Source organism: Entelurus aequoreus, linkage group LG13 (assembly GCF_033978785.1).
Source record: "Entelurus aequoreus isolate RoL-2023_Sb linkage group LG13, RoL_Eaeq_v1.1, whole genome shotgun sequence".
NCBI classification, from domain to species: Eukaryota; Metazoa; Chordata; class Actinopteri; order Syngnathiformes; family Syngnathidae; genus Entelurus; species Entelurus aequoreus.
Window position 1 is genome coordinate 34,771,247 of NC_084743.1, and position 26,842 is coordinate 34,798,088.

At 41.2% G+C, this 26,842-nt stretch overlaps 1 protein-coding gene across 6 annotated transcripts; it reads left to right on the forward strand.

The window, feature by feature from the left end:
- Positions 1-18,294: 18,294 nt before the first annotated feature.
- On the forward strand, positions 18,295-23,979 carry LOC133663840 (uncharacterized). 6 transcript variants are annotated; one of them, XM_062068541.1, is made up of 14 exons: positions 18,295-18,323; positions 18,479-18,557; positions 18,697-19,509; positions 19,759-19,835; positions 21,068-21,145; positions 21,235-21,309; positions 21,415-21,441; positions 21,560-21,750; positions 21,953-22,070; positions 22,224-22,315; positions 22,431-22,616; positions 22,716-22,856; positions 23,060-23,130; positions 23,807-23,979. In XM_062068541.1, exons 8-14 carry the CDS (start codon positions 21,588-21,590, stop codon positions 23,813-23,815), a joined length of 780 nt encoding a protein of 259 aa, XP_061924525.1. In that variant the 5' UTR covers positions 18,295-18,323; positions 18,479-18,557; positions 18,697-19,509; positions 19,759-19,835; positions 21,068-21,145; positions 21,235-21,309; positions 21,415-21,441; positions 21,560-21,587; the 3' UTR covers positions 23,816-23,979. The 6 variants fall into 6 exon arrangements, with proteins under 6 accessions (XP_061924525.1, XP_061924526.1, XP_061924528.1 ...); XM_062068542.1 differs by having other exon boundaries at positions 18,299-18,323; positions 18,479-18,561; XM_062068544.1 differs by lacking the exon at positions 18,295-18,323 and having other exon boundaries at positions 18,479-18,561; positions 18,697-18,723; positions 18,789-19,509.
- The last annotated feature ends 2,863 nt before the right edge of the window (positions 23,980-26,842 follow it).

Sequence of the window (26,842 nt, forward strand, 5' to 3'; positions counted from 1 at the left end):
TTTTAATAGTCCGGCCCGCGTGTGCACAGATTTTCCTCCATGTGGCCCCTGAGCTAAAATGAGTTTGACACCCCTGCTTTAAATGATCAGGGGCCGTACTTATCAAGCTTCTTAGAGTGCCATTTTACACTTAAGTCCTGAGAATTTGCGAAATGTAGTCCTACTCTCAAACTTAAGAATAAAAGCTTTTTATCAACGTTCTTAAGTCTAAGAATCACTCCTACTCTCCACGATATTTAAGAGACCTTCAGAGGTGTCTTAAGTGGTTAGGAGTTGCCAGCAGGGGATGGCACTGAGGCGAGAGAGACGTGCGCGAACGTTCAGGGAACGGAACAATGTTTTTTGTTTTTTTTATGACGAGCAGCTGATCAAACGGTATCGTTTAGACAGAGCGGATATTATTTTTGTCACAGATTTAATACTTTTCGATTCCTTGTTGATTTCTGCATGTGTCTGCAGTGGGCTAGTATATATAGAGCCACCCACACCAGTTTCAAATTAGTTGCCTAATTAATGAATTGGAAAGAAAATGTTATGACAGTAGCGTATGTGTGTGGCCGTGAGGTGAGTGACGTCAGTGAGTGTGTGGGCGATAGAAGAGAGGGAACAGTAGCGTGAGTGCCGGCGGGGACTAGTTTGTTTTGTATTATTTTGTAGTTTATTGTCAAAATATACACTCCCATTGTCCACTTAAATATTTCCAAGATATTTCTTTATTCTTAGACAACGGATTCCATTCCGTGATTAGTCATTTCTATGGACAGAAATTACGTCACCTAAAATTCCGTTTACGGCACATAGTAATGTCGTAATTCAGCTCTGAGTGTGACACTTAAGATTCAGTCCTACACTTCGCTGAAAGTGTGAGTAAGACGCTTGATAACTAACTTTTAAGTGCAGCTTTCAGCGAAGAATTTATTTACTCTTAAGTCAACTCTTAGCAGACTTCTTAGGAGTAATTCTAAGAAGCTTGATAAGTACGGCCCCAGATCTCCTAACAAACTGATATGAGGCTTTAAGGTTGACTAAACGTTTATATCAACACCAATATTGTCCCTTTGTGTTGGAAAATTATAACAGTTTTAACTTCCTTCCTTCCTGAAATGTTTTTATGGTGGGTCTCAGCATTGGTAAGGATGTAGCTGCATGCGTCATGCGGACCCGCCAACTCGCATGAACCCCGTGCGAGGGCCCGCTCAACGCTGCTTGCAGCTTTAATTACTCATTTTATTTTATTTTTCTAATCCAAGAAGTATTTATTTTGTTTGTAGAATGTGTCGTGGGCCAATAAAAAAACAAGCTGCGGGCCACACTTTGGACACCAGGGGTCTAAAAGAAGTACACATTGTAACAAGCTTTGTGTAGTTGAACCACCGGAAGGATCATTACTGCTGCCACAGGGGAGCAGTGAGGGAGGCTTCCTACCCGAGCGAATCGGTCGCGAGCCGGGTCCAATTTCCAGTGAGCCTAACCAGGGCTGATGGTGCACGATGGCACACATTCTGCAGACTGCAAAAAGTCAGGCTTCAAACCAAAAGTATGGCCGTAAAACATGGTTGGTTGCACACACAAATTGTGCAGGTAATGATAGCGACGTGGGGGGGGGCAGCATGTCATGTGATTCAATCAAATTGACATTAAATACATTTTGCAGGAGAAGGTATCTCTGCCAAAAAATCTAAATGTGTGTAAATTACAGATGTTCCGATCAGGGTTTTATGTTACCATTCATTCCGATAGTGATCATCCATGACTAAGATTGTCTGATGCTGATGACATGTCCATCCATCCATCCATTTTCTACCGCTTATTCCCTTCGGAGTCGCGGGGGGCGCTGGAGCCTATCTCAGCTACAATCGGGTGGAAGGCGGGGTACACCCTGGACAAGTCGCCACCTCATCGCAGGGCCTCAACTGTAAATGTTATAATGTAATTATAATGCTATTGACAGATTAACAATATCAACACAATATTTAAACTACTTCCTTATTCTCTTTAATTACATCAATTTGTTTGAGGAATTAGTCAATAAATAGTACACAATAAATAAACAAAAGCAAAAACTATTCTTCTAAATCCTTTGGTTTTTGCCATCAAAGTCCTCCTTTCTTTCTTTTCTTCTTTCTTTAGTTTATTTCGAACATGAACACACTTACAGCATAATACATCACACAATTTCATATAATTTCACTTTACATCATGTCCGAAAAGGAGTAGGAAGAAGCAAAGCTTATTTAATCCTACCCCTTTCCCACTTCAGAGCGTTTACAAATATATACCCGTATATTACCAAATAGTAGCCCGGGCGTTTATTTCACAAAATGGGGTCAGACCCTGGGCGGCTATTAGGACATGGGCGGTTATTTGCACAAGGCTTTTATTTATTTTTGCACCAGCCTGCACCAGGCCATTGTTTGGTTACAATGGTTATTGTCCAGTATTTTTTTTTTCGTACAAAAAACGTCAATGTAAACGCTATTGTAAACATACAAACAAAAAAACAAGAGATCAACATGAGGTAGGCTATCAAAAGACAAGAGATCAACAAGGCGTCAACATGGCAGTAGTGCAACAATTGTCAAATAGAATACCAATACTAAAAATAAATAAAATTATGGTACCAAGTACTCAAGTATAAAACCCACCATCAAAACAGAACAATAATACTGTCACTTTAATAAAAATAAAGGTTACAGTACTCCAAGTTTTAAATAAAGCAGCATACGTGATGTATCCACTGACACAAATTAGCATCAAGCTCGTCGCTCACTTTCTTCCTACCTCCACCAGATAAGCGAGCCCGTTTTCCATCAATTGCCGACTGAGATAGTAGTTCTCCCTTTTTTATTTCCATTCTCGTACACGTTTTGGGTCAATGTTAAACTGCCTGGCCGCTGCCAAACAAGAATTCTGCTCCGCATACTTTACAACCGCTAGCTTGAACTTTAAGTCAAACTTTCTGTACTTCTTCCCCCTTAAAGTATTCCCGTCCATCAGTTGTGGTGTACCGGTATCCTGTTCATTCAACTCACTGCTACTGTTGCTTGCCATGTTGAAACTTTTCCTCGTGGGTTTGTCGTTGTCGTTGAGTGTGTGTTACGCTATATGCGGTGACCCATTGCAATATGTTGATTACCCAGAATCCCCACGTAACGTCTGCTGTTACCGTAATTACCAGAAATACTGCACCTTTGCTTTTCCTTTTAGCTTATAAATTGGGCTTAATGAAATCAATATGATTTTTATCTAAATTATGCAAATAACAGCCCATGGGCGGCTATTTGGACATGGGCGGTTATTAGGAAGAGGCTTTTAATTCACAATATGGGGTCAGACCCCGGGCGGCTATTAGGACATGGGCGGTTATTTGCACAAGGGCGTTTATTTGGTAATATACAGTACATTAATTTACTGACTTTTTTTTATAGTAAAATAACATCCGTGAATGAGTAATAAAAAAGTTTTGTAATATATAATTAAGTCAGTCATTATTAACATACTGAGATGAAGAATATGTTATTTTCGATAAGGTTGAAATTATTTCTCATAATACTTCTTTGTACTTTGTAAGCACTGTTGATTTGAACAACCTCTTAAACTGGATCATGTCAGTACATTGTTTAACTTCTTTACTTAATCCATTCCATAATTTAATTCCATATACTGATATGCTAAAGGTTCCAAGTGTTGTACGTGCATACAAATGTTTTCAATTAGATTTTCCTCTAAGGTTATATTTCTCCTCTTTAGTTGAGAAGAATTGTTGTACATTATTTCGTAGCAGGTTATAGTTTGCTTTGTACATAATTTTAGCTGTTTGCAATTTTACCAAATCAAGAAAATAAATATAAATATTTTTGTAATAGAGCAATTGTGAGTCTCCTTGGGGATCAATACAATTTAGAGACTTAGACTTAGACTTCCTTTTATTGTCATTCAAATTTAAACTTTACGGTACAGATAAGAACGACATTTCGTTGCATTAGCTCTGATAAAAGACCAATAATGTGCAGATATAAATAAATAGATTGCTGTACAGATATATATATTGCACTTTTGCATATGCATCAACGTTTACGGATGTATGTTATATTGTCTTTATATTCCAGCGAGTTAATCCATTTTTGGGGGGAATTGAGGGAATTATTATGATGCGTTCAAGAGTCTTATGGCCTGAGGGAAGAAGCTGTTACAGAACCTGGAGGTTCTGCTACGGAGGCTGCGGGACCTCTTTCTAGAGTCCAGCAGTGAATTTGTTGAAGTCTAAGATATAATCACTCTAGTATCAATCATATACTGACACTTCCCTTGGTATCAACTCTACCAATATATGATATACGCCTGGCCGCTACACAGCAACATACATCGATATATTATCCTCTCTCTAACTTGTTAATTTCCTGTTAATACCTGCTTACTTTCTGCTGAACGTGCTCCATTTACATTTCTTAAACTTTATTAATCATTATTTATTCTGTTCTTTCAAGCTAGCTTAGTGAATGGCTTAGCAATTAGCATGCCTGTTCTTGCTTGTTCTTACTCGGTGTGTAACATGTTTAGCCTCATCCACAAGTGATACTAAAATACTTGTAAGAAATGTAGTTTATTGGCGGCAATGGAGTTGGTGGTTATTAACTTAGGGGAACGGCTCAACACTGTGTATGAACATTCACAGTTAGGGGCTAGCTGCCTCTGTCAGCCATGGGAACAAAAATAAATAAATGATCAGCCAGAGGTGATCGACTTTTATGATCGGCATTGGCCGATTGTAACTTTTTGACAAAATTGGCCAATAGTGATCGTTAGCTGATCGGTCGGTGTATCCCTGATGTAAATATATTTGTCTTCCTCTATCCTTATCTAAAGAAAATCAGTGTCGCACCCACTCAGCATAGGCAGACCAATTTCCGATTTGTGCTCTGCAAGTAAATCTTTTATTTTTCCTGAAAATGTCCCATATTTTAAAATGCAAATGAACGATATTAGCTCTGTCTTGGAACAAAAGGAAGCAACATAAAAAAGCTAATGTGTAGTTCTTGTCAGGGTTGTCACTGAAAGTTTGGTTATGTTTTTGTTTTTCCTCTGTGTTTGTGTTTTGTTTCCTGTCAGCGCTCTTATGTTGGTTCCTTTTTCTGCACGTCTCCCTGAGCGCTTGTTTCCCTCACCTGTACCTGATTGGCAGTCTAGCCCACATGGTGGCAATTGCCAATCAGGCTACTATTTATACCTGCCTCGCCCTCCAGTCGGTGCTGGAGTGTTGTATGCTGTGGACTGTTTGCTGTCTCCAGTTCTCCCTGGTTCCTCGTCTCTTGTATCCTGTTAGCTGTTTGCTGTATCCTGTATGCTGATAGCTGTTTGCTGTCACTTAGTTTGTCGTTTCCTGTTTGCCTGTTTCCTGGTTCCTGGTCCCTGATTCCTGTTTTCCGGCATTTCTTTTGGACATTAAATCATGTTTTCCTGCATCAAGCCTGTCATCTCTGCATCTTGGGGTTCATCACCAACACTCCCTGACAGTTTTCTGAACATGTTTGTTTTGTCTTCGTGTGTTTTTTTAACCACGTTTGCAGTCCTGTAAGAAACACTGTATGTCCTTGGTTAGCGCGAATGAAGCGGTTTCTTGAACAAAAAATGAAGAAGCCTAAATCAATGAATGACATCATCACCCATCCAAAGCCCCATCAGTGCATCCTATCATCCTCGTCCTCCTCCAATTGTATTTCAGTAGAGGGTCTTATCAGCAAGGATTGTTTCCTGGGCCAAGGTCACCCCCCATCTATTCAGCTCCCTGTGCTTGAAGTATTGATGCCAGTAGATCCACGGCTTTTGGCCACTAAAGCAAAATCGATATCCCTGAGCGCTTAGTGCTTGTGCTTTAATATCCTCCAAACACAGAGTGCCAAAATGTTTGTGCTGCGCTGGATGCTTAAGGAGACAGCAGCAATGACGAGGTGGGTAACAAAGACAGATTAGAAATCAACCATTTACGATCTCATGGCTTCAAGGCTAACACTGGTGTCTTCGGTTGTGTCATGCACCCAAAAATAGAGCAAATATTTGTGTTTTTATTTCAATAGGCATGTATTGCGTTATTTTTTTTCTACAGTGTGTATGAGTCACTGCATTGTATTTTTTTTATATGGTGACAAAAACAACACTATGGGTCTGCGTGTGATCTACTAAGACTGCTTGTAAAATTGAAAAGTGGTGCACAACGCCTGTTTTAAATGAGGTTTTTGCATGTATTATGCAGCTTTCACCATGGAAAAACTCATTTTCTGCACATTCATGATATAACGCGCCTACCTGTGGCGTTTTACTAAGTTTTGAAACAGGTAGCAGACCATTATATACTACTTTTTATGGGCATTTTAGAGAACGAAACCCACTTTTTTACAGCGCTGGAGGTGCGCTCATGGGAAATACTGGAACTAACTGCGAGTGTGCGCTTGACTGTGACTTATTGTGCAACTTATTGTCTTGTAATTAATGTACATCAGAGCTATTTAAATGTTTGTATTTGTTGTATTTAGTGTATAAGATTATGCAACTAGTGTTTGGATCCCACTGTACGCAATATCTGAAGAGCATGGAAAAAAGCATTTCACTGTGGTGTACTCTGCATGTGACGAATAAAACCTTGAACCTTGAACCTTTAACCTTGAATGTTCCAAATGCAAGAAAATGCATATTGCAAGAAGTTTTTTTCATAAAGGAAATATATTTAGTAATGTATCTACTAAATGAAAAAATGAACATCCCCAAAAAAAACACCAGCAGACACCAAAACGTATCAGTTTAGTTTGTTTTAATGAACCCCATATGAGTTATGCATCAGCTAAAAAAAATATAAAATGAAATTGCTGAATTGACAATATGTCAAAAATATTTTTGTTGACAGTCCATATATGTTGACAAGCTTACGTAGGGCATCAGACACGAGTAATTCTCCGAGCACATGCATGAAAAGCATCAACTTTTCTCGACCACAGCACTGATTGTGGGTGACAGCATAACTAGAAATTAAACTAACTAGAAAAATAAACACTTTTTACCACTATTACCGTAATTTTCGGACAATAGGGCGCACCGGATTATAAGGCGCGCTACCGATAAATGGGTCTTTTCAGGTCTATATTCATATGAAAGGTGCACCAAATTATAAGGAGCATCAAAGGGGTCATGATATAATTTTTTTCTAAATTTAAAACACTTTCTTCTGGTCTACATAATATGTAATGGTGGTTCTTTTGTCAAAATGTTGCTTAGATTATGTTTTACAGACCGTTTTCAAGTTGCTTTCTGACCGCCTCTTCCGAATGCGCCGTTTTGTGGGCATAGCCCCTACCACCGGTAGAGTTTAGTGCTTCCATTGCGAGTCTGCTGACAGATATGTTAGAACTGTACACTACTTTATATTAGAAATCGCAACAGGGGAGGATGAATGCGCCACAACAAGAAGATTGAGAGAAAAGAAGGAGCTCATTGACTGAGGCGCGGACTACAAGGGCGAATGCGCGCACATTTTTGTGACACTAATGCAGATCCGAAATAAACATCAGCAGGTACCAATGGGTAACAAAAGTTGGTTTTGCATAATATTGTGGAACAAAACGCCAGATTATGTCTCCTAATAGGTGCCATTTTGGAGTCCTTCCATATTAATACCCATATGTTGAAGCACAGTACGTTTGACAACGGTAGCCGTAATGCACCACATTCCATCAAGCGGTGCGGCTTCATAGCTTACCAGTGTCGTACTAAAACATTTTGACAGATTTTTGAGCGCCATGTGAAATGTTCTATAGTCTCAATGAAACATCAAAGTTTTGGTTTTGCTTCCTTACGGGTACTTACGCCGTCATTTATTGAACAGGCGTCATACCTGCAGTCCACATGTATCTCTTATGTGTGACTGCCATCTACCGGTCACACTTATATACACCATGTCCCAAATAAAATTGCTTTGAGGTTGGTAAGCACAACCAGAATTAATACAAACATTAGGGCCATAAGGCGCACTCTAAATTTAATTAATAAATAAATAAATAAATTAATTAATTTGATTTCAATGGGCAGGGCTACTTTAAGATACGAGTATACCGATTTACGAGCTAGGGCGTTGGATGTCCTTAAAGTTTGAAGTACCACTATATATGTTAATTTATTATTACTCTTAATATGTATTTTTTTTGGATCAACTAATTGGATTAACATTATTTCTTATGGGAAAAATTGCTCGTGTTTTCAGACCTTTTAGAACGTATTACTAGCAAAACCGAGGTACTACTGTTCTGCGTTGAGAGGCCGGGTCCTCAACTTCCCATCAAGCTGATTGCTTTGGGATAGAGGACGTTTCACAAGCCACTACTACGCCATGCCAGATGGTGACACAATGCAAACACATTCATAGTCGCTCAGTGTTTGCATGAGATTAATTGATGTTGGACCTCTTGACTTGATCAACTCCTCAGGACTGTATCCTTGCCGACAAACAAAAGCGGGGAAAAAGAGCGCGGGGGAGTTGCTGCTCGGCAGTCGCACGTCCCTGCTGTGTGTCTGATACGTCGCAATGGGAAGTACTGAATGTTCACAGTGGGAGTGGGGACATGCTGTGTCTAGCTGGTTAAATATGCAAATGATTAGTTTAATGCAGCGCTATAGCCTTTTATTATTGATCTTGGGGACGGCGTGGCTCGGTTGGTGGAGTGGCCGTGCCAGCAACCTTAGGGTTCCTGGTTCGATCCCCAGCTTGCAACATCCTAGTCACGACCGTTGTGTCCTTGGGCAAGACACTTCACCCTTGCTCCTGATGGGTCGTGGTTAGGGCCTTGCATGGAAGCTCCCACCATCAGTGCGTGAATGTGCGTGTGGATGGGTGAATGAGGAAATAGTGTCAAAGTGCTTTGAGTACATTGAAGGTAGAAAAGCGCTATACAAGTATAACCTATTTACCATTTACTTATCTTTTTTTAACGCACACCAACATCAAGGCCATGTGCTTTTTTAAAGAAATCACAACTTTAAAAAAATATTATTTTTAATATAATTAGATGCCTTGTTGTCTTGTTCTGATTTAAATAAACAGTCTCCTCTTATGGCTGGCTGAAATATTGTGTAGATTATTTTATTACATGTTCTGATTAAGTCCTCAGTTACAGAATGATCAGCAGGCTATTAATTAATAGAGAAGGTTAAAACATTGTCATGCAACAATATGTAGCCACTCCCCTAGAAAAGTATCTGTCTAGGGTACACTTATTAATGATGAAAATGTACACCTATCTGCGATTAATCACGATGAATTTTGAATTAACTATGGACAATGCGATTAATCGTGATTGAATATTTTAATCATTTGACAGCCCTAATAATAATATAAGAAAGAAATACATTGAATTTCTCAGGGACCCACTCAACTCACCACCTGTGGGTCCCGGGGACTCACTACATTGAAAATCTATCAACATCACTGTACATGTGCCAGTATCCTATTTGCTTCTTGCCTATTGGTCTGGAGGATGCTACATGCTAATTTATATGCTGATTTCAAAAGGCCATGGCCCCTTGACACCCCTTTTCAACTGTCTATGTGACATCAAGGCTTGGTTAGCCCAGAGTTTTTTAATAATGAATGAGGAAAAAACTGAAATTTCAGTTTTTGGTCCGGCCCTCACTGACTTGGACCATTGCAATATTATGTGCGTCCCAAAGTCACCAGCCTTGGTGTCACTATAGACAGCGATTTTAAACTTGACAAACAAGTCAGTGGCGTTTTAAAATCGTGTTTTTATCATCTTCGTCTTTTAGTAAAGGTAAAACCGTTTTTATCTTTTAACCTTTTTGAACAAGTCGTGCATGCTTTTATTTTAAGTCGCCTGGACTACTGCAATGCACTTTATGCTGGCATTAGCCAAAAAGCTCTCTCCCGGTTGCAGTTAGTCCAGAACTGGACTAACTTTTAACAGGGGCCAGGGAACGCGAGCATATAACCCCAATTCTTCAGAGTTTGCACTGGCTCCCTGTTCATTTTAGAAATTATTTTAAAACCTTGCTGTTTGTTTTTAAAGCTTTACATGGACTGGCACCTTAGTATATCTCGGACCACATCCAAATGTACACTCCTGCGCGCGCTCTGAGGTCCGAGAGCCAGCTCCAGCTCGTGGTGCCCAAGACCAGACTTAAATCCAGGGGAGACAGGGCCTTCTCTGTGGTCGGCACTAAGCTCTGGAACACTCTGCCCCTCCATGTTCAAACTGCTCCCACAGTGGAGTGTTTTAAGTCTCGTCTTAAGACCCACTTTTATTCTATGGCTTTTAACACTCCGTCCTCTGTTGTCCTCTGTGGTTTTTTTTAAATGTTGATTTCTATTTACTGTTTTAATTGGTTTTACCCTTTAAAATCGTTTGTAATCATATTTATTTTTATATTGTTTTTATATCGGTTTTATATTTATTTATTTTTTGTTTTTATTCAGTCATTGGTGGAGCTAAGGATAATATTTGAATATTGTTTTTAATATTGTTGTGCAGCACTTTGGAAACATTTTTGTTGTTTAAATGTGCTATATAAATTAAGTGGATTGGATTGGATTGGATGCTAACGTATCATTGCAAACTGTCATACAGCTCCTGTTAGTGGACTTAAATCTTCATTGTATCCACTGTTGCTATAAATTGTAGGAATTGTCTCCACGATTAAATGTAGTTTGGGGTAAAGCCTTCCGTATATTGCTCATCGGAGCAAGGCGAGTGTCTCAGTCAAGCTCTGTAGGCCTTGTAAGTAGGGCTGAACAGTTATTAATAACATTTTGATTTTGATTATGGCTTCACCCAATTGTCTTTCTGTCTTGCCTCTGGTGAGGGTGATTTTTCCGCTCCGTCTTCTCCCAGCTTACTCTCTTTGTTGTTGTCTTGTCTAAACAAATGTAATGTGTTTATGTGTGCATTGCATGGAGGTTTTTTCCCACTCCAGACTAGGCCCCCTTAGGAGCCCAGTCTAGATTGTATTTTTGTACTCATCTTTTTCCCCAGCGTTTTACCTTTTTCCCATCTTTTACGGGGCGCCTTGTGGCGACCCATCAGCGTTCCTGTTCTGTAACCCTGTACACTGTTTGTTTGTCTAATCTTGAATGGGTTTTTGCTGAAAAAAAAGTTTCGTTGTACTTGTGCAATGACAATAATGACCTATCTGATCTGATCTGATTATGAAAATATAATAATCGAAAAATAAAAAACGATTAATGGCCGGCGCAACGTGCATGCAAATTCCGGAGCTTGTAACAGTGAAACAGATGAGGAGCGAATGAGTGAAAACAGGATGAGAAGTTTAGGACTCACCATGGTTGCTTCTTTTATTTAACACAGCGCTAGTAGGTCTAGTCGATTATCGCTAAATCACTCAACAAAAAAAGTAAGGCATATGATTTTACGAGCGTTCGCATAACCGTGGACAGAGTCACATAATTTGCCAGTTAAACGTAATCCGCTGTTAAACGCAGAGAATATCAGAGAAATTGACATAAATGTGACTGAAATGTTGTTATTGTTAAGAAAAGGAACATTTGTTTGGGAAAATAATGTGTTCAAGACCGCTCATTCATCCCCAACACACTCAGCCGCTCTGTCCTGAGCTATACAATGTTGAGAGGGCCCCTTGAAACAGCGACTATGAACTACAAAGCTAAAGCTAGCAAGAACAATCTATACACCTACAACACATTTCATCTACTTGTGTTGTTGTGAACGACATCATCGATTTAACATTAATAAACAGCAGTCACAACTTGAGAGGCTCTCTTTTTTTACAGCCTCAAATTGTCTCCTTACTCGTCAAGCTGAGAACTGCAGCGTAGCCCACTCCCTCCCTTCACAATAATAGAGCGGTCCGCCACATCCCGTCTCACTGCACCTACAAAATAAAGGTTTAAAAAAAGTACCTTACACAAGCATAATGTACTTAATGCAACGGTACAGTGGAGAAGGAGACGGCACAGAGACAGGGACGTCGCTTAGCTTGCAGCGTATTTATTAACACAATAGAATGATGTGTGTAATTAATCCAAATATGTGTGGTGTGACTATGTGAAGCGATTATATGGTGAGTGTTACCGGGAGGTGTTAAAGGTGCGTGTTGAGAAAGATGCGGAAGTCCGGAAAGGGCAAGGCAGGCTCAGAGGTCCGGGGACAGGCAAGTGGTCAGGGACTGGAGCGAGGCGTCGTAGTCCGGGGCAGGCGAGAGGTCGAGATCCAGGGAGGCAGCATGAAGTCCAGAGGGAATCCGGAGTGACGAGACACACAGCTCGAAACCATGGAATGACGAGGAACCGCAGGATGACGACACAGGACAAGACACGATGATCACAGAGGAGGGGAAAGATGGAGAGCACATAGGCGAGGAAAACCAGAGACGTGTAAGGCTTACTGTACAAGTAGCTACGTTCTGGCACTGGAACGCAGGACACGCTGGCTTAAGAAGTGAAGTGAAGTGAAGTGAATTATATTTATGTAGCGCTTTTTCTCTAGTGACTCAAAGCGCTTTACATAGTGAAACCCAATATCTAATACATTTAAACCAGTGTGGGTGGCACTCGGAGCAGGTGGGTAAAGTGTCTTGCCCAAGGACACAACGGAAGTGACTAGGTTGGCGGAAGCAGGGATCGAACCTGGAACCCTCAAGTTGCTGGCACGACCGCTCTACCAACCGAGCTATACCGCCCCAGAAAAAGGAAGTGGAGTCCTCATTAGCATCAGGTGTGTTGATCACAGATTGAGTGCAGCCGTGCGGAGGCGCGGCCGCAGCAGGAGAGGAACGCCCGTGGGCGTGTCCAGCGGTGCGCTCAGAGGAGCGCTTGAGCTGTAACACTTAAAGCATTTATTGATACATTTACACAATTATTATGCTTTGACCTAAAATATTGATTAAAATGTATGTATTACACCAATGAATGTGAGGATTTTTGCATTTGTTTAACAAACATTTTATGACATTCTATTTGACGCAAAAAGCATGCACTCTATGGTGGTAAAATAAGTATAAAAGGTAAAAAAAAACAGAATTAAAAACAATTAAAACGGAAAAAAAATGTTTTATTGTTTTTATATCGCTATTGTTATTTAAATCGACTGTTATTTCTATTATTTTAATGTTTTTACTTGTTGTTTATTTGTTACTAATTTATATCAGGTTTTTTTAAAACTATATTTAAAGTTGAGTTTTGGTGGTACAATAAATACAATAGTTTTAAAATTAACAAATAATTGTGTTATTAATCGTGATTACAATATCAATCAATATAATCGTGAATATTGTTTTTGCCATTATCGTCCAGCCCTACTAGTAAATACATTGTCACGAAACACAAAAATTAAGATGGCACTTTTTACTTCTTTTTTCAAATGATGCTGAACATTTGTGTAATGAGCTATGCTTAATACAACCAATACGGGGCAATTTAGTTTATGGGTCTCAGAGTGGACATATTTTCGTTTGGACTACAACTGCTGCTACGGGAAATAAAAATGGTGAATTCGCGCAATATACGTCACATGTTAATAAACGTCACAAGATGGGGAACATCTGAAACATCTTGTTTGGAACATAACAACATTGTTTTATTAATATCTCCTCAAAGCCTGCATGGTTTAAAGTCACATTTCTGCACTGATGGGATCCCAAATACACAAAACAAGATGCCAACAGGGAATAAAAGTAGGTTTTTGAAAATATTTTATACAGTCGCGATCAAAAGTTTACATACACTTGTAAAGAACATAATGTCATGGCTATCTTGAGTTTCCAATACTTTCTACAACTCTTTTATTTTTTTGTGATAAAGTGATTGGAGCACATACTTGTTGGTCACAAAAAACATTCATGAATTTTGGTTCTTTTATGAATTTATTATGGGTCTACTGAAAATGTGACCAAATCTGCTGGGTCAAAAGTATAGATACAGCAATGTTAATATTTTGATTACATGTCCCTTGGCAAGTTTTACTGCAATAGGGCGCTTTTGGTAGCCAAATTGAGCTGTTTGGCCACAATACTCAGCAATATTTTTGGAGGAGAAAAGGTGAGGCCTTTAATCCCAGGAACACCATCAAGCATGGTGGTGGTAGTATTATGCTCTGGGCCTGTTTTGCTGCCAATGGAACAGGTGCTTTAAATGGGACAATGAAAAAGGAAGATTACCTCCAAATTCTTCAGGACAATCTAAAATCATCAGCCCGCAGGTTAGGTCTTGGGCGCAGTTGGGTGTTCCAACAGGACAATGACCCCAAACACACATCACAAGTGGCTAAATCAGGCTAAAATTAAGGTTTTAGAATGGCCTTCCCAAAGTCCTGACTTAAACGTGTGGACAATGCTGAAGAAACAAGTCCTTGTCAGAAAACCAACAAATTTAGCTGAACTGCACCAATTTTGTCAAGCGGAGTGGTCAAAAATTCAACCAGAAGCTTGTGGATAGCTACCAAAAGCGCCTTATTGCAGTGAAACTTGCCAAGGGACATGTAACCAAATATTAACATTGCTGTGTGTATACTTTTGACCCAGCAGATTTGATCAAATTTTCAGTACACCCATAATAAATTCATAAAAGAACCAAACTTCATGAACGTTTTTTGTGACCAACAAGTATGTGCTCCAATCACTCTATCACAAACAAATAAGAGTTGTAGAAAGTATTGGAAACTCAAGACAGCCATGACATTATGTTCTTTACAAGTGTACGTCAACTTTTGATCGCGACTGTATATTTAAGGTTCATTTCTTCTTTGCGGCTTGTGCGTCGTCTCCGTTTTGTCGCACACTGAAGAATTGCACCACACGGTAAAGCTCATAGTGCAGCACAGAGATAAATAGACAGCGAAAAGTGCCATGAAGAACAAATGGTGATGGCGGCGAGAGGCGAGTGTGCTCAGGTCGTTTTGGGACAATCCATTGATGTATTTTTTTATGTGTCTTTTTTATCCTATTGATATGGACACTGGGGAGGTAAATGTCATCATGCTTGTGCAATAGATGTCCGCTTGGCGAATGATTGATTGTTCTGGCATTTGATCCTGCAGCTCTCAGTGAAGGATGAGGTGATGGAGTCATAAAGGCACCCCCTTCACCCCCACCCCACTTATCTTTTCCTATTTACCCCAACGTCATCTATCTTGCTTGTCATATATTTTTCTGTGTCACTTTCCGACACAAGTGCCTCTTGCAAACATGCCGTTTCGAAAGGTGTAAAGATTTCATCTCGGGATCTATTGTTTGGAGATCCAGAAGTGTCTGAGGCCCCAATCAGCTGGCAATTTCATTGTGTGTCTGTCACCTTGAGATAAGTTGTGAAGATAACCAACCTGAAGTATTAGAAGAATATAACTGAGAGGGCAAGAAATATTTTTGTCAGGGTTTTTTTGTGATTGCCGCGTCCTGAAATGTCTCAATTTGCGGCAAAAGTTGCAAAGTTTTGACGCCTGTTTTGTTCAATAACATTGATCAAACTTATGATTTAATGAATTTGCTATCAATGTTTTTAGTGCTTCTTGTAACATTAACCTCACAAAGCACAGGGTTGCAACAGGAATAGGAATATAAATACTGCTTTGATGTTTTACTTGTTTTATACCACACACAATTAAAAGTAGACTGGAGAGAGCAGTAAAATCACATACTGATGTCCACTGTGTGCTCTGTCATCCAAAAAAGAGCTGTGTATAGAAAGAGTATGGACTACTCGGTTTGAAAGTTGGCAGCAAAATGGCACCCTCGAGTCAGCTGACTGGCTTTTGACCAATCATTGAAGAGATCCTCTGGCCATACTTTCTCCGATTGGTCAAAAGCCCCTCACGTGACAACAGGGCGCCATTTTGCTGCCAACTTTCAAACCGAGTTGGCCATACATCTCTGTACATGGTTCTGGTCCACAAGTTTACAGACATATATGTTTTACACTTGAAAATTTTTTGTCCATATTAAACAGTGGTCCTCAAACTACGGCCCGTGGGCCAGATACGGCCCACCAGCATCCACAATTCGACACGCGGGACCTTTCAAGTAAAACAATTTTAATATATATTTTTTTAAACTGTTCTGTCCAGCCACTCAAGTTTCTGTAAATGCCCATAAATGCTGTACATATTTTACCAAAGAGAAATGTGGGATGATTATCTTGTTTATTTGTATTTGACTTTATTAAATGTTTATATATATATATAGCACGGTTGGACCAGGGGTAAGTGTGTCTGCCTCAAAATATGAAGGTCCTGGGTTCAATCCTGCGCTTGGGATCTTTCTTTGTGGAGTTTGCATGTCCTCCCCGTGACTGCATGGGTTCCCTACGGGTACTCCGGCTTTCTCCCACTTCCAAAGACATGCACCTGGGGATAGGTTGATTGGCAACACTAAATTGGCCCTAGTGTGTGAATGTGAGTGTGAATGTTGTTTGGCTATCTGTGTTGGCCCTGTGATGAGGTGGCGACTTGTCCAGGGTGTACCCCGCCTTCCACCCGATTGTAGCTGAGATAGGCTCCAGCGCCCCCCGCGACCCCGAAGGGAATAAGCGGTAGAAAATGGATGGGTGGATGGATGGATGGATGACACGGCGCGGGCTCGAACCCGCTTTTCTCCGTTGGCAGCGCGCCGAGACACGCCCCTGTTTGCGCTGGCCACATCACGCCTACATGCCGGCAAAGCTGTGGGCGATCATCAATCAGCACACCTGGGACTGCTGAGGGCGAGGAACTTAATCTTCAGTTACCTGTGTAAGCACCCCGTGTCTGGCTTCCATAACGCAAACTCGCTCTTCCTCCTGTGACTTCCTTGTTTCCATGTTTGATGCCCCTGTTGTCTTCCCGCAGTGCTTCCCGTGTTCTCCTGTGATCCCCTGTTGTTCCCCTCTGGATTCTGGACTGCCTCCCTTCATCCTCGACCACCGTTTTGCACACGGACCCCTTGATTCCTCTCTCAGCCCCACGGACTTCCCGCTTGGATCACGGACCTTTTTCTGCTTGCCCCGTTGGACTTGTCTGCTTCCTCATCCAACAATTAGGTAATACTCAACAGCTAATGATTCATACACATAGCCACTCTCCATACACCCCTTGGACTAGTCACACTCCAGTTTAAGTATTATTGTTTTATTATTATTATTTAGTTATTTATATATTTATATATATATATATTGTTTTAAATCATAGTGCTTTACTGGCCCCTTGTGTCTGTGCCGTCAACTCCCCCTGCAATACATAACAATAGATCTATATATTACAGTCGTGGTCAAACGTTTACATATACTTGTAAAGAACATAATGTCATGGCTGTCTTGAGTTTCCAATAATTTCTACAACTCTTATTTTTTTGTGATAGTGATTGGAGCACATACTTGTTGGTCACAAAAAAACATTCATGACGTTTGGTTCTTTTACAAATGTATTATGGGTTTACTGAAAATGTGACCAAATCTGCTGGGTCAAAAGTATACATACAGCAATGTTAATATTTGGTTACCTGTCCCTTGGCAAGTTTCACTGCAATAAGGCGCTTTTTGTAGCCATCCACAAGCTTCTGGCAAGCTTCTGGTTGAATTTCTGACCACTGCTCTTGAAAAAATTGGTGCAGTTCAGCTAAATTTGGTGGTTTTCTGACATGGACTTGTTTCTTCAGCATTGTCCACACGTTTAAGTCAGGACTTTGGGAAGACAATTCTAAAACCTTAATTCTAGCCTGATTTAGACATTCCTTTACCACTTTTGACGTGTGTTTGGGGTCATTGTCCTATGGGAACACCCAACTGCGCCCAAGACCCAACCTCTGGGCTGATGATTTGAGGTTGTACTGAAGAATTTGGAGGTAATCCTCCTTTTTCATTGTCCCATTTACTCTCTGTAAAGCACCGGTTCCATTGGCAGCAAAACAGGCCCAGAGCATAATACTACCACCACAAGGCCTCACCTTTTCTCCTCCAAACATATTGCTGGGTATTGTGGCCAAACAGCTCAATTTTTGTTTCATCCCACACAGCAGAAGACTGCTATACGGATCCGCCTTCAAGTCGCCCAATCCGCGTTACTATCACATTCGTTTTGGCTCCGCCTAGAGGATGCAGCTCCGCCTCTGAAAATTGTACGGTCAGACAGCTGATCCTGAGCGGACTCGTGTCTGATTCGCATACGCAGACGCGACAAACCAAACTGGCGCGCGCCGCCTAGAGTTATAGGCTCCGCCTATGCGCGCTGAGCCGACCAATGTCTGCACCCGCAGACGTGGACGCGCCTACTAGCGTGTATGCGCATGAGCCAAGATATCTGGACTTTCTTTGCTGGAACACGAACGTAAGTATAGATTTATTGATTTATTGCTACATTCGCAGTAAAGATCAGCCTTTGTGTTTCCATCATCATTTATGTATGATTGTAATGACGTTGTTTGATATTAGGACTAGCAGTAAAACTTTATATTCTGTAAAAAAAGGCTATATTATTTCCAGGGCCGCCTCCCAGAATGCTTTGCATGGGGACGTGCGTCTGACGTCACGTATCCAGAAAAATTCAAAATGGCTGCATGCGGTAGGTGAGGCCCGAGCGAAGAAAAGTGGAAAAGAGTGTTATTCGTCAAAAAACCCACACAACGACGGTCATTTTTTCGCCGTGCTATTGTAAAATTGTCTTTTATCTGTGTTTTGTGTTCCGGGGACCCCGACTCCAGAATGTGAAAGTTTCCCGCGTGAAGCCGGTGAGTAAAAAGTTCAATACAGTTAACTTAGGCCATCTTTTGTTAGACGCTGTGAATGTGTGTAGGTTACCCACACAGCAGAAGACTGCTATACGGATCCGCCTTCAAGTCGCCCAACCCGCGTTACTGTCACATTCGTTTTGGCTCCGCCTAGAGGATACAGCTCCGCCTCTGAAAATTGTACGGTCAGACAGCTGATCCTGAGCGGACTCGTGTCTGATTCGCATACGCGGACGCGACAAACCAAACTGGCGCGCGCCGCCTAGAGTTATAGGCTCCGCCTACGCGCGCTGAGCCGACCAATGTCTGCACCCGCAGACGTGGACGCGCCTACTAGCGTGTGCGCGCATGAGCCAAGATCTCTGGACTTTCTTTGCTGGAACACGAACGTAAGTATAGATTTATTGATTTATTGCTACATTCGCAGTAAAGATCAGCCTTTGTGTTTCCATCATCGTTTATGTATGATTGTAATGACGTTGTTTGATATTAGGACTAGCAGTAAAACTTTATATTCTGTAAAAAAAGGCTTTATTTCCAGCGCCGCCTCCCAGAATGCTTTGCATGGGGACGTGCGTCTGACATCACGTATACAGAAAATTCGAAATGGCTGCACGCGGTAGGTGAGGCCCGAGCGAAGAAAAGTGGAAAAGATTGTTATTCGTCAAAAAACCCACACAACGACGGTCATTTTTTCGCCGTGCTATTGTAAAATTGTCTTTTATCTGTGTTTTGTGTTCCGGGGGACCCCGACTCCAGAATGTGAAAGTTTCCCGCGTGAAGCCGGTGAGTAAAAAGTTCAATACAGTTAACTTAGGCCATCTTTTGTTAGACGCTGTGAATGTGTGTAGGTTACATGCTACGATATTCCACATATTTCCAACTGCTTGAAACGAAAGCGTATTACTTTATTGTCAGTGTTGTTTAGGCCCAGGTCGCTAACGTTACTGCGTTAGTCAACAACCTAACGCTAGTGGAAACAGCCGTTCTTTGCCATTAAAATGAGTGTGTATTATTTCTTTCTTTGTTCTTTAGTGGAGCTCGAGATCCTGTTTACTGTGGACTAGCTGTGTGTGACGCCATGTTGTTTTTGTTTCCATTACAAAAAAAAGGTATGTCTATGTGTTTTTTGGCATAGTTAATTGTAGAAAAAAATATAAAATGAGGTGATGTGAGTGTGAAAAATTGCTGGACATATTAAGGATCCTTTTTCTTGATCTATATTTTTGTTATTTGCTGATGTATATATTTTATATGCTGTTTTTTATTTAATTAATTTATTAGAGACTATTTTATGCTTTATTTACCTTTTTTTATTATTATTATTTTATTTACTATTATTATTATTATTTCCACATGTAAGCATAAATAATTGATCATATTAGTACATTGTTTGATTGCTTTGCTTAATGCATTCCATAATTTAATTCCACATACTGATATACTGAAGGTCTTAAGTGTTGTACGTGCGTACAAATGTTTTAAATTACATTTCTCTCTAAGATTATTTTTCTCCTCTTTTTTTGAGAAGAATTGTTGTATATTCTTGGGTAGTAGGTTATAGTTTGCTTTGTTTATAATTTTAGCTGTTTGCAAATTCACTATGTCGTGGAATTTCAGTATCTTTGATTCAATAAATAAAGGATTTGTGTGTTCTCTATATCCAACATTATATATTATTCTAACTGATCTTTTTTGTAACACCGTTAATGAATGAAGTGTACTTTTGTAATTATTTTCCCATATTTCAACACAATAACTCAGATATGTAACACTAGTGAACAGTAGAGAATATGAAGTGATTTTTTGTCTAGAACATGTTTTGCTTTATTCATTATTGACGTGTTTCTTGCTACTTTATGTTGTATATTTTTTACTTGAGATTTCCAGTTCAATTTATCATCAATCATTATACCTAGAAATTTGGTTTCATTTACTCTTTCAATTTCTGTTCCGTCTATTTGTATTTGTGTTTGACTTTCTTTTCTACTGTTACCAAATAGCATTATTTTAGTTTTACTGAGATTCAAAGATAGTCTGTTTTTGTCAAACCATCTTTTTAATTTGTTAATTTCTTCTGTTATTCTTTGTATTATCTTCTGTGTGTTCTCTCCTGAACAAAACGCTGTTGTATCATCCTCAAATAATACTAACTTTAAATCTTTTGTAACTTTACAAATGTCATTTATCTAGACATTGAATAATTTAGGTCCTATATTGATCCCAGAGGTACACCACAGGATATATTTAGCGTTGTAGACGAAACCACCACATTAATATTAAAGATATGGTTAACATTCTTAGTGCTTAAGATATTCCCCTCTCCTTGTATCCCTTCTCCCAGCTCCACCGTCTCGCCGAGTGCCAGCAAGAGTCATGAGTACTTGTCAACTCGACTCCTCAACTGGAGATAACTTTCTAGGTAAAGACTGATCTCCAAAATAATATCTCAGCATCCAGTAACCATGGTTAATAGATCACAACCATTTAATACCAATTTATCTCCCTTAGCACCTCACCATGGGGAAGGATGTATTCATATGCCTTCACTAGCACATGCATTTAACATGCAGAGAGTTACACAAGGTAGGGACTGATCTCTGTATACACTACACCCATAATTTCAAACCCTACTTTACGATTGAGCTGAAGTTCTGACTATTATGACCTGTACTTTTACCTTTCTTATAGTTCTTACCACCTTGGGGCACCATTCAGGTAAAATCTCAGCTCATCTTACTTGCTTATTTGTATACACTAACACCTGTGCATGCTTTTGTCCACGTTGTTCCTTTGACGATGAATAAATACCCCTTTTCTTTCTTTCTACATTAAGGGTGCCTTTTCATCTGATTAAATTTATAATGAACAGGGACATTGCGGTTGTCCCAAGTGGATGGTATGATGATAGGATGGTTTTCTGGCCCAGCTATAAAAACACCGACAGAATTGAAAGGGCCGCTTTAAATGAGGAGCAGCATGAGCCAAACTGGCCAAGATTTGACGTTTCTGTTGTCCGAACTTGTGGTATGCAAATTCATAATCTTCTTGTTTAAAAATAACGTCATAGTTGCTTCTCTTTATGCTTGGAATAACCTATTGTGTCTATGTTCTGACCAGGTCTCTTGTAAGAGAGAGACCTGATTTATCATCATCAATAATAATAATATTCTGTTCAGCTCTACAGCTAATTTGAAACTCATGTTCATTTTAACATATTCAATTTTAGACAACTACAAAGACGCATTAAAAATAATGCAACAATATGGAAAGGGCTGCAACACCTCAGACCTGCAATCTGAGGCAGAGAACGAGGAGCTGCCAGAAAAAAGGAACAGGAAGCCAGTGTAAGTGTGTTCCGTCTTGTTTTTGTCATGTTTCTACAGTAATAGGAAGGTTAATTCCGGTAGCATTCAAAAATAGACCAGAGATGCTTGTACTATATGTATATTTGTCAATTTTGGTATTGCAATAATCCTAATGATATGGTTACCCAACAGCCATCGTCTCGGGGACTCAGATGATAGCGAAGAAGACCCGGGAAATAGTGACCTCACATCTCTGGGGTTGGCAAGCCAATTGCACAGGCAGAGTAAGGAATAATCTCTTAACATCGAAAACAACAAAACCACCACATTAATATTAAAGATATGGTTAACATTCTTAGTGCTAAAGATATTCCCCTCTCCTTGTATCCCTTCTCCCAGCTCCACCGTCTCGCCGAGTGCCAGCAAGAGTCATCTCTGAAATAATATCTCAGCATCCAGTAACCATGGTTAACAGATCTCAACCATTTAATACCAATTTATCTCCCTTAGCACCTCACCATGGGGAAGGACGCATTCATATGCCTTCACCAGCACCTGCATTAAACATGCAGAGAGTTACACAAGGTAGGGACTGATCTCTGAAATATTAGTGTATAGATAGGCCCCTTGGGTATTACCTGTCATGGTTAACTGATGGCTCTCTCACAATGCCCACCTCACTAGGAACGGCAGTCCCTCCTCGACTCCCTCCACCCCCCTCACCAGCAGCCCTCAACATGTGGCAGACAGAGGAGCCTGGATCCAGCCTGGCCTACAGGCCAACATGGCGAGGGGAAAGAATGGCCGACAACATTTCCTGCCCTGGTGAGCAATAACTGACAAATACCGGATGGTCATTCTGTGCCACAAATTTTGGAAAAAATTCAAATTCACAAGCAATCACATATTTTCTTCAAACTTTGTCAATAACTTTTGTCATTAACTAAGGTCAATAGCTAATGTCAGGATTATGAGTAATGAGGATAAACACTGAAACATGTTAATTTTATACTGCTGTTTGTCAACAGCGCCAGAGGTAATCCACATCCTTAGCCTGCTGGAAACTATTAAGCACAACCAAGACCAGCTGATTGCGAAGGTAAACTTCTTAAGCCTTGAATAGGTCAATAATTCATAATGACATTGATTTTGATTCATTATTATTTTTTAAAGAAAGAAACAGCCTACATGGCAGCTTTGTGTGATTAGAGTAAACATTGCTACATTTTCTTGTTACATTTCACCTGTTTGCTCTTTAAATACCACTTTTAATGTTTTTTATTTATTTCGATCATATTTTTTAAAAATGTGCCCTGGGGCTGTTAAAAAATGACCTGCAGGCCGCAAATGGCCCCCGGGCCGCACTTTGGACACCCCTGGCCTACACGAATACAAACATAGAATGATAGTACAAATATAATAAGAAAACAATGTCAACCTCCCAAAGTTGGGTTATGGATATTTATTTATGCCCCCCACCCCCAACCCCCCGCCGCCGTCATCCAACAGAGCCAAACAAGTACTCTGATCAAGGAACCAAATAACGATATTGTTTAAACATTTTGGATGTCTTGCACACCTATACCCTGATCACAAATTCATAGTTTACGCACCTTATTTTAACCACCTCCAGTAACTTTAAGTCATGTTTTTTTTTTCAAATGTAATCTCCTTAATACCTATCACATATTTTGTATTGTGTAAGCATACTTGGCTTTGGATGCTTCCGACCATAAACATAAACGTATCTGTCTTGTAATCTTGTTTGATTACAGGTGCTGTGAGTAAAAATGTGTTGACAAGGTCAGCCACGGACGCTGAGGTCACCAAACACGCCATCAGGTGGTTCAACTTGGCGGGGGATCGGGCAACGAGGAGACGAGTCCCGCTTCCACCTCCTCAGGAGGAATAGAGATGTATATGTATAAATAAACAACCTTTTATTGGACTTCTTGTCATTCACCAGTTATTCATTTTCTGATATGTTAGCTGTGCATGGAGCAGCGTTTCCTTGAAGTTGTAGCCTAATAGATTAAATATGTATATTTACTTTTTAAATATATATTATATATATTTACTTTATAGAGTGAATTGACCATTTTCTGTTTCTGCCTATTGACAATATTGTTAGTTTAAAAATACAAGGCAATGCATATGTAAGCCTATATTGCTGTAGTAGGGCTTAGTGAATTTTTTTGTTTCCTATTTTATCCTACAGCAAGAACAGAAGGGATTTTGAAAATAAGATAAAGGGGTCCAAAACGGCCAGATGAGCCAGGGTTTTTATGAGTCCGTTGCTGGTCCGCCGCGGAAATAAGGCTTTGATCATGGGTGCGGAGCGCATTCAGCGTGCCGCCACGGCGGATCCGCTACCTGTCGCCGTGGCGGATACGTTCCTGAGTGCAAATGGACGCCGATGCTGGTCCGTTTCGCAGTTCCGTTCCGGAAAGCGCGATACCTGCGCGGGGGATCCGCCGCGAAATGTTTTTGCTGTGTGGGATCTGACCACATAACTTTCCTCCAGAAGGTCTTATCTTTGTCCGTGTGATGTCAGATGAAAGCCCATCTTTCAAAAGTTGCAACACATATATTCCACACCTTTTTTGTTAGAACAAAATGCTTGTCCCCCGGACTTATGATTTCAAACGCAATTTGCACGTAAAAAAAGGAATATTCAAATCCATGGTGAAATGGGTAATAGCATAATGAGGCGATTATACATTATAATTTATATATATTTACTGAAACAAGCAGCCCTCTGAGAGCAACCATAACAGCAATGTGGCCCTCATGAAAACGAGTTTGACAGCCCTGATTTAGGTGATCAAATTACAAGAAGGGTATAGTAGTGTACTGCACTGCCATCGTGTGGACAATACCTCTGTATTCATATTTATATTTTGTCTTGAACGCTGTACATATGAATATCACCTACCAGCTACGGTACTGTTGCATATTCAAGATATCAATTAGACAGTGAAACTTATTCATAATATTCATCATATTCATAATATTTTACAAACAACTCGAATGATTAACTATAGTCATCCATCCATCCATCCATCTTCCTCCGCTTATCTGAGGTCGGGTCGCGGGGGCAGCAGCCTAAGCAGGGAAGCCCAGACTTCCCTCTCCCCAGCCACTTCGTCCAGCTCTTCCCGGGGGATCCCGAGGCGTTCCCAGGCCAACCGGGAGACATAGTCTTCCCAACGTGTCCTGGGTCTTCCCCGTGGCCTCTTACCGGTCGGACGTGCCCTAAACACCTCCCTAGGGAGGCGTTCAGGTGGCATCCTGACCAGATGCCCGAACCACCTCATCTGGCTCCTCTCGATGTGGAGGAGCAGTGGCTTTACTTTGAGCTCCTCCCGGATGACAGAGCTTCTCACCCTATCTCTAAGGGAGAGACCCGCCACCCGGCGGAGGAAACTCATTTCGGCCGCTTGTACCCGTGATCTTGTCCTTTCGGTCATAACCCAAAGCTCATGACCATAGGTGAGGATGGGAACGTAGATCGACCGGTAGATTGAGAGCTTTGCCTTGCGGCTCAGCTCCTTCTTCACCACAACAGACCGATACAGCGTCCGCATTACTGAAGACGCCGCACCGATCCGCCTGTCGATCTCACGATCAACTCTTCCCTCACTCGTGAACAAGACTCCGAGGTACTTGAACTCCTCCACTTGGGGCAAGATCTCCAACCCAACCCGGAGATGGCACTCCACCCTTTTCCGGGCGAGAACCATGGACTCGGACTTGGAGGTGCTGATTCTCATCCCAGTCGCTTCACACTCAGCTGCGAACCGATCCAGTGAGAGCTGAAGATCCTGGCCAGATGAAGCCATCAGGACCACATCATCTGCAAAAAGCAGAGACCTAATCCTGCAGCCACCAAACCGGATCCCCTCAACGCCTTGACTGCGCCTAGAAATTCTGTCCATAAAAGTTATGAACAGAATCGGTGACAAAGGGCAGCCTTGGCGGAGTCCAACCCTCACTGGAAACGTGTCCGACTTACTGCCGGCAATGCGGACCAAGCTATGACACTGATCATACAGGGAGCGGACCGCCACAATCAGACAGTCCGATACCCCATACTCTCTGAGCACTCCCCACAGGACTTCCCGAGGGACACGGTCGAATGCCTTCTCCAAGTCCACAAAACACATGTAGACTGGTTGGGCAAACTCCCATGCACCCTCAAGGACCCTGCCGAGAATATAGAGCTGGTCCACAGTTCCACGACCAGGACGAAAACCACACTGTTCCTCCTGAATCCGAGGTTCGACTATCCGGTGTAGCCTCCTCTCCAGCACACCTGAATAGACCTTACCGGGAAGGCTGAGGAGTGTGATCCCACGATAGTTAGAACACACCCTCCGGTTCCTTCTTCTTATTCTTTATTATTTTCAAAATGGCGGCGCGTGTACATGCAGCGACCACTCTCTCTCCTGATAATGCGGTGTTTTCTTGTTTTACGTGTGTTTTTTCGTCTCATGTGTGTAAGTGTTCGTCGCGTTTATCTGCCCCACGGCAAACATACAGCCGTGAGGGACTGCTCGCCATAGGCAGCACCGGAGTTAAGGACTTAAACCCGGCGGACGTCGAGGTGCTACGAAGCCTCGGATTACTCCGGCGGCCCACCACAACACCGACCCCCACAGCTGCTCCGTGCCCGCAGAGGAGGCGCCGCAAGCGGTGTGCGAGAAGGCGGAAGCGCGGCAAGCGCGGAGGTATCCGAGCCAGGCTAGCGGCTAGCCCAAACAAGCCGGCTATTCCATCCATCCTCCTAGCCAACGTACGCTCCCTGGACA

Excerpts from the sequence above, each read along its gene's own strand:
- LOC133663840 (XM_062068541.1), top strand. The coding sequence starts at position 21,588 with ATGAACAGGGACATTGCGGTTGTCCCAAGTGGATGGTATGATGATAGG. Across the intron at positions 22,617-22,715 it reads CATGCAGAGAGTTACACAAG|GAACGGCAGTCCCTCCTCGA; the intron begins GTAGGGACTGAT and ends CCACCTCACTAG. Across the intron at positions 22,857-23,059 it reads CGACAACATTTCCTGCCCTG|CGCCAGAGGTAATCCACATC; the intron begins GTGAGCAATAAC and ends GTTTGTCAACAG.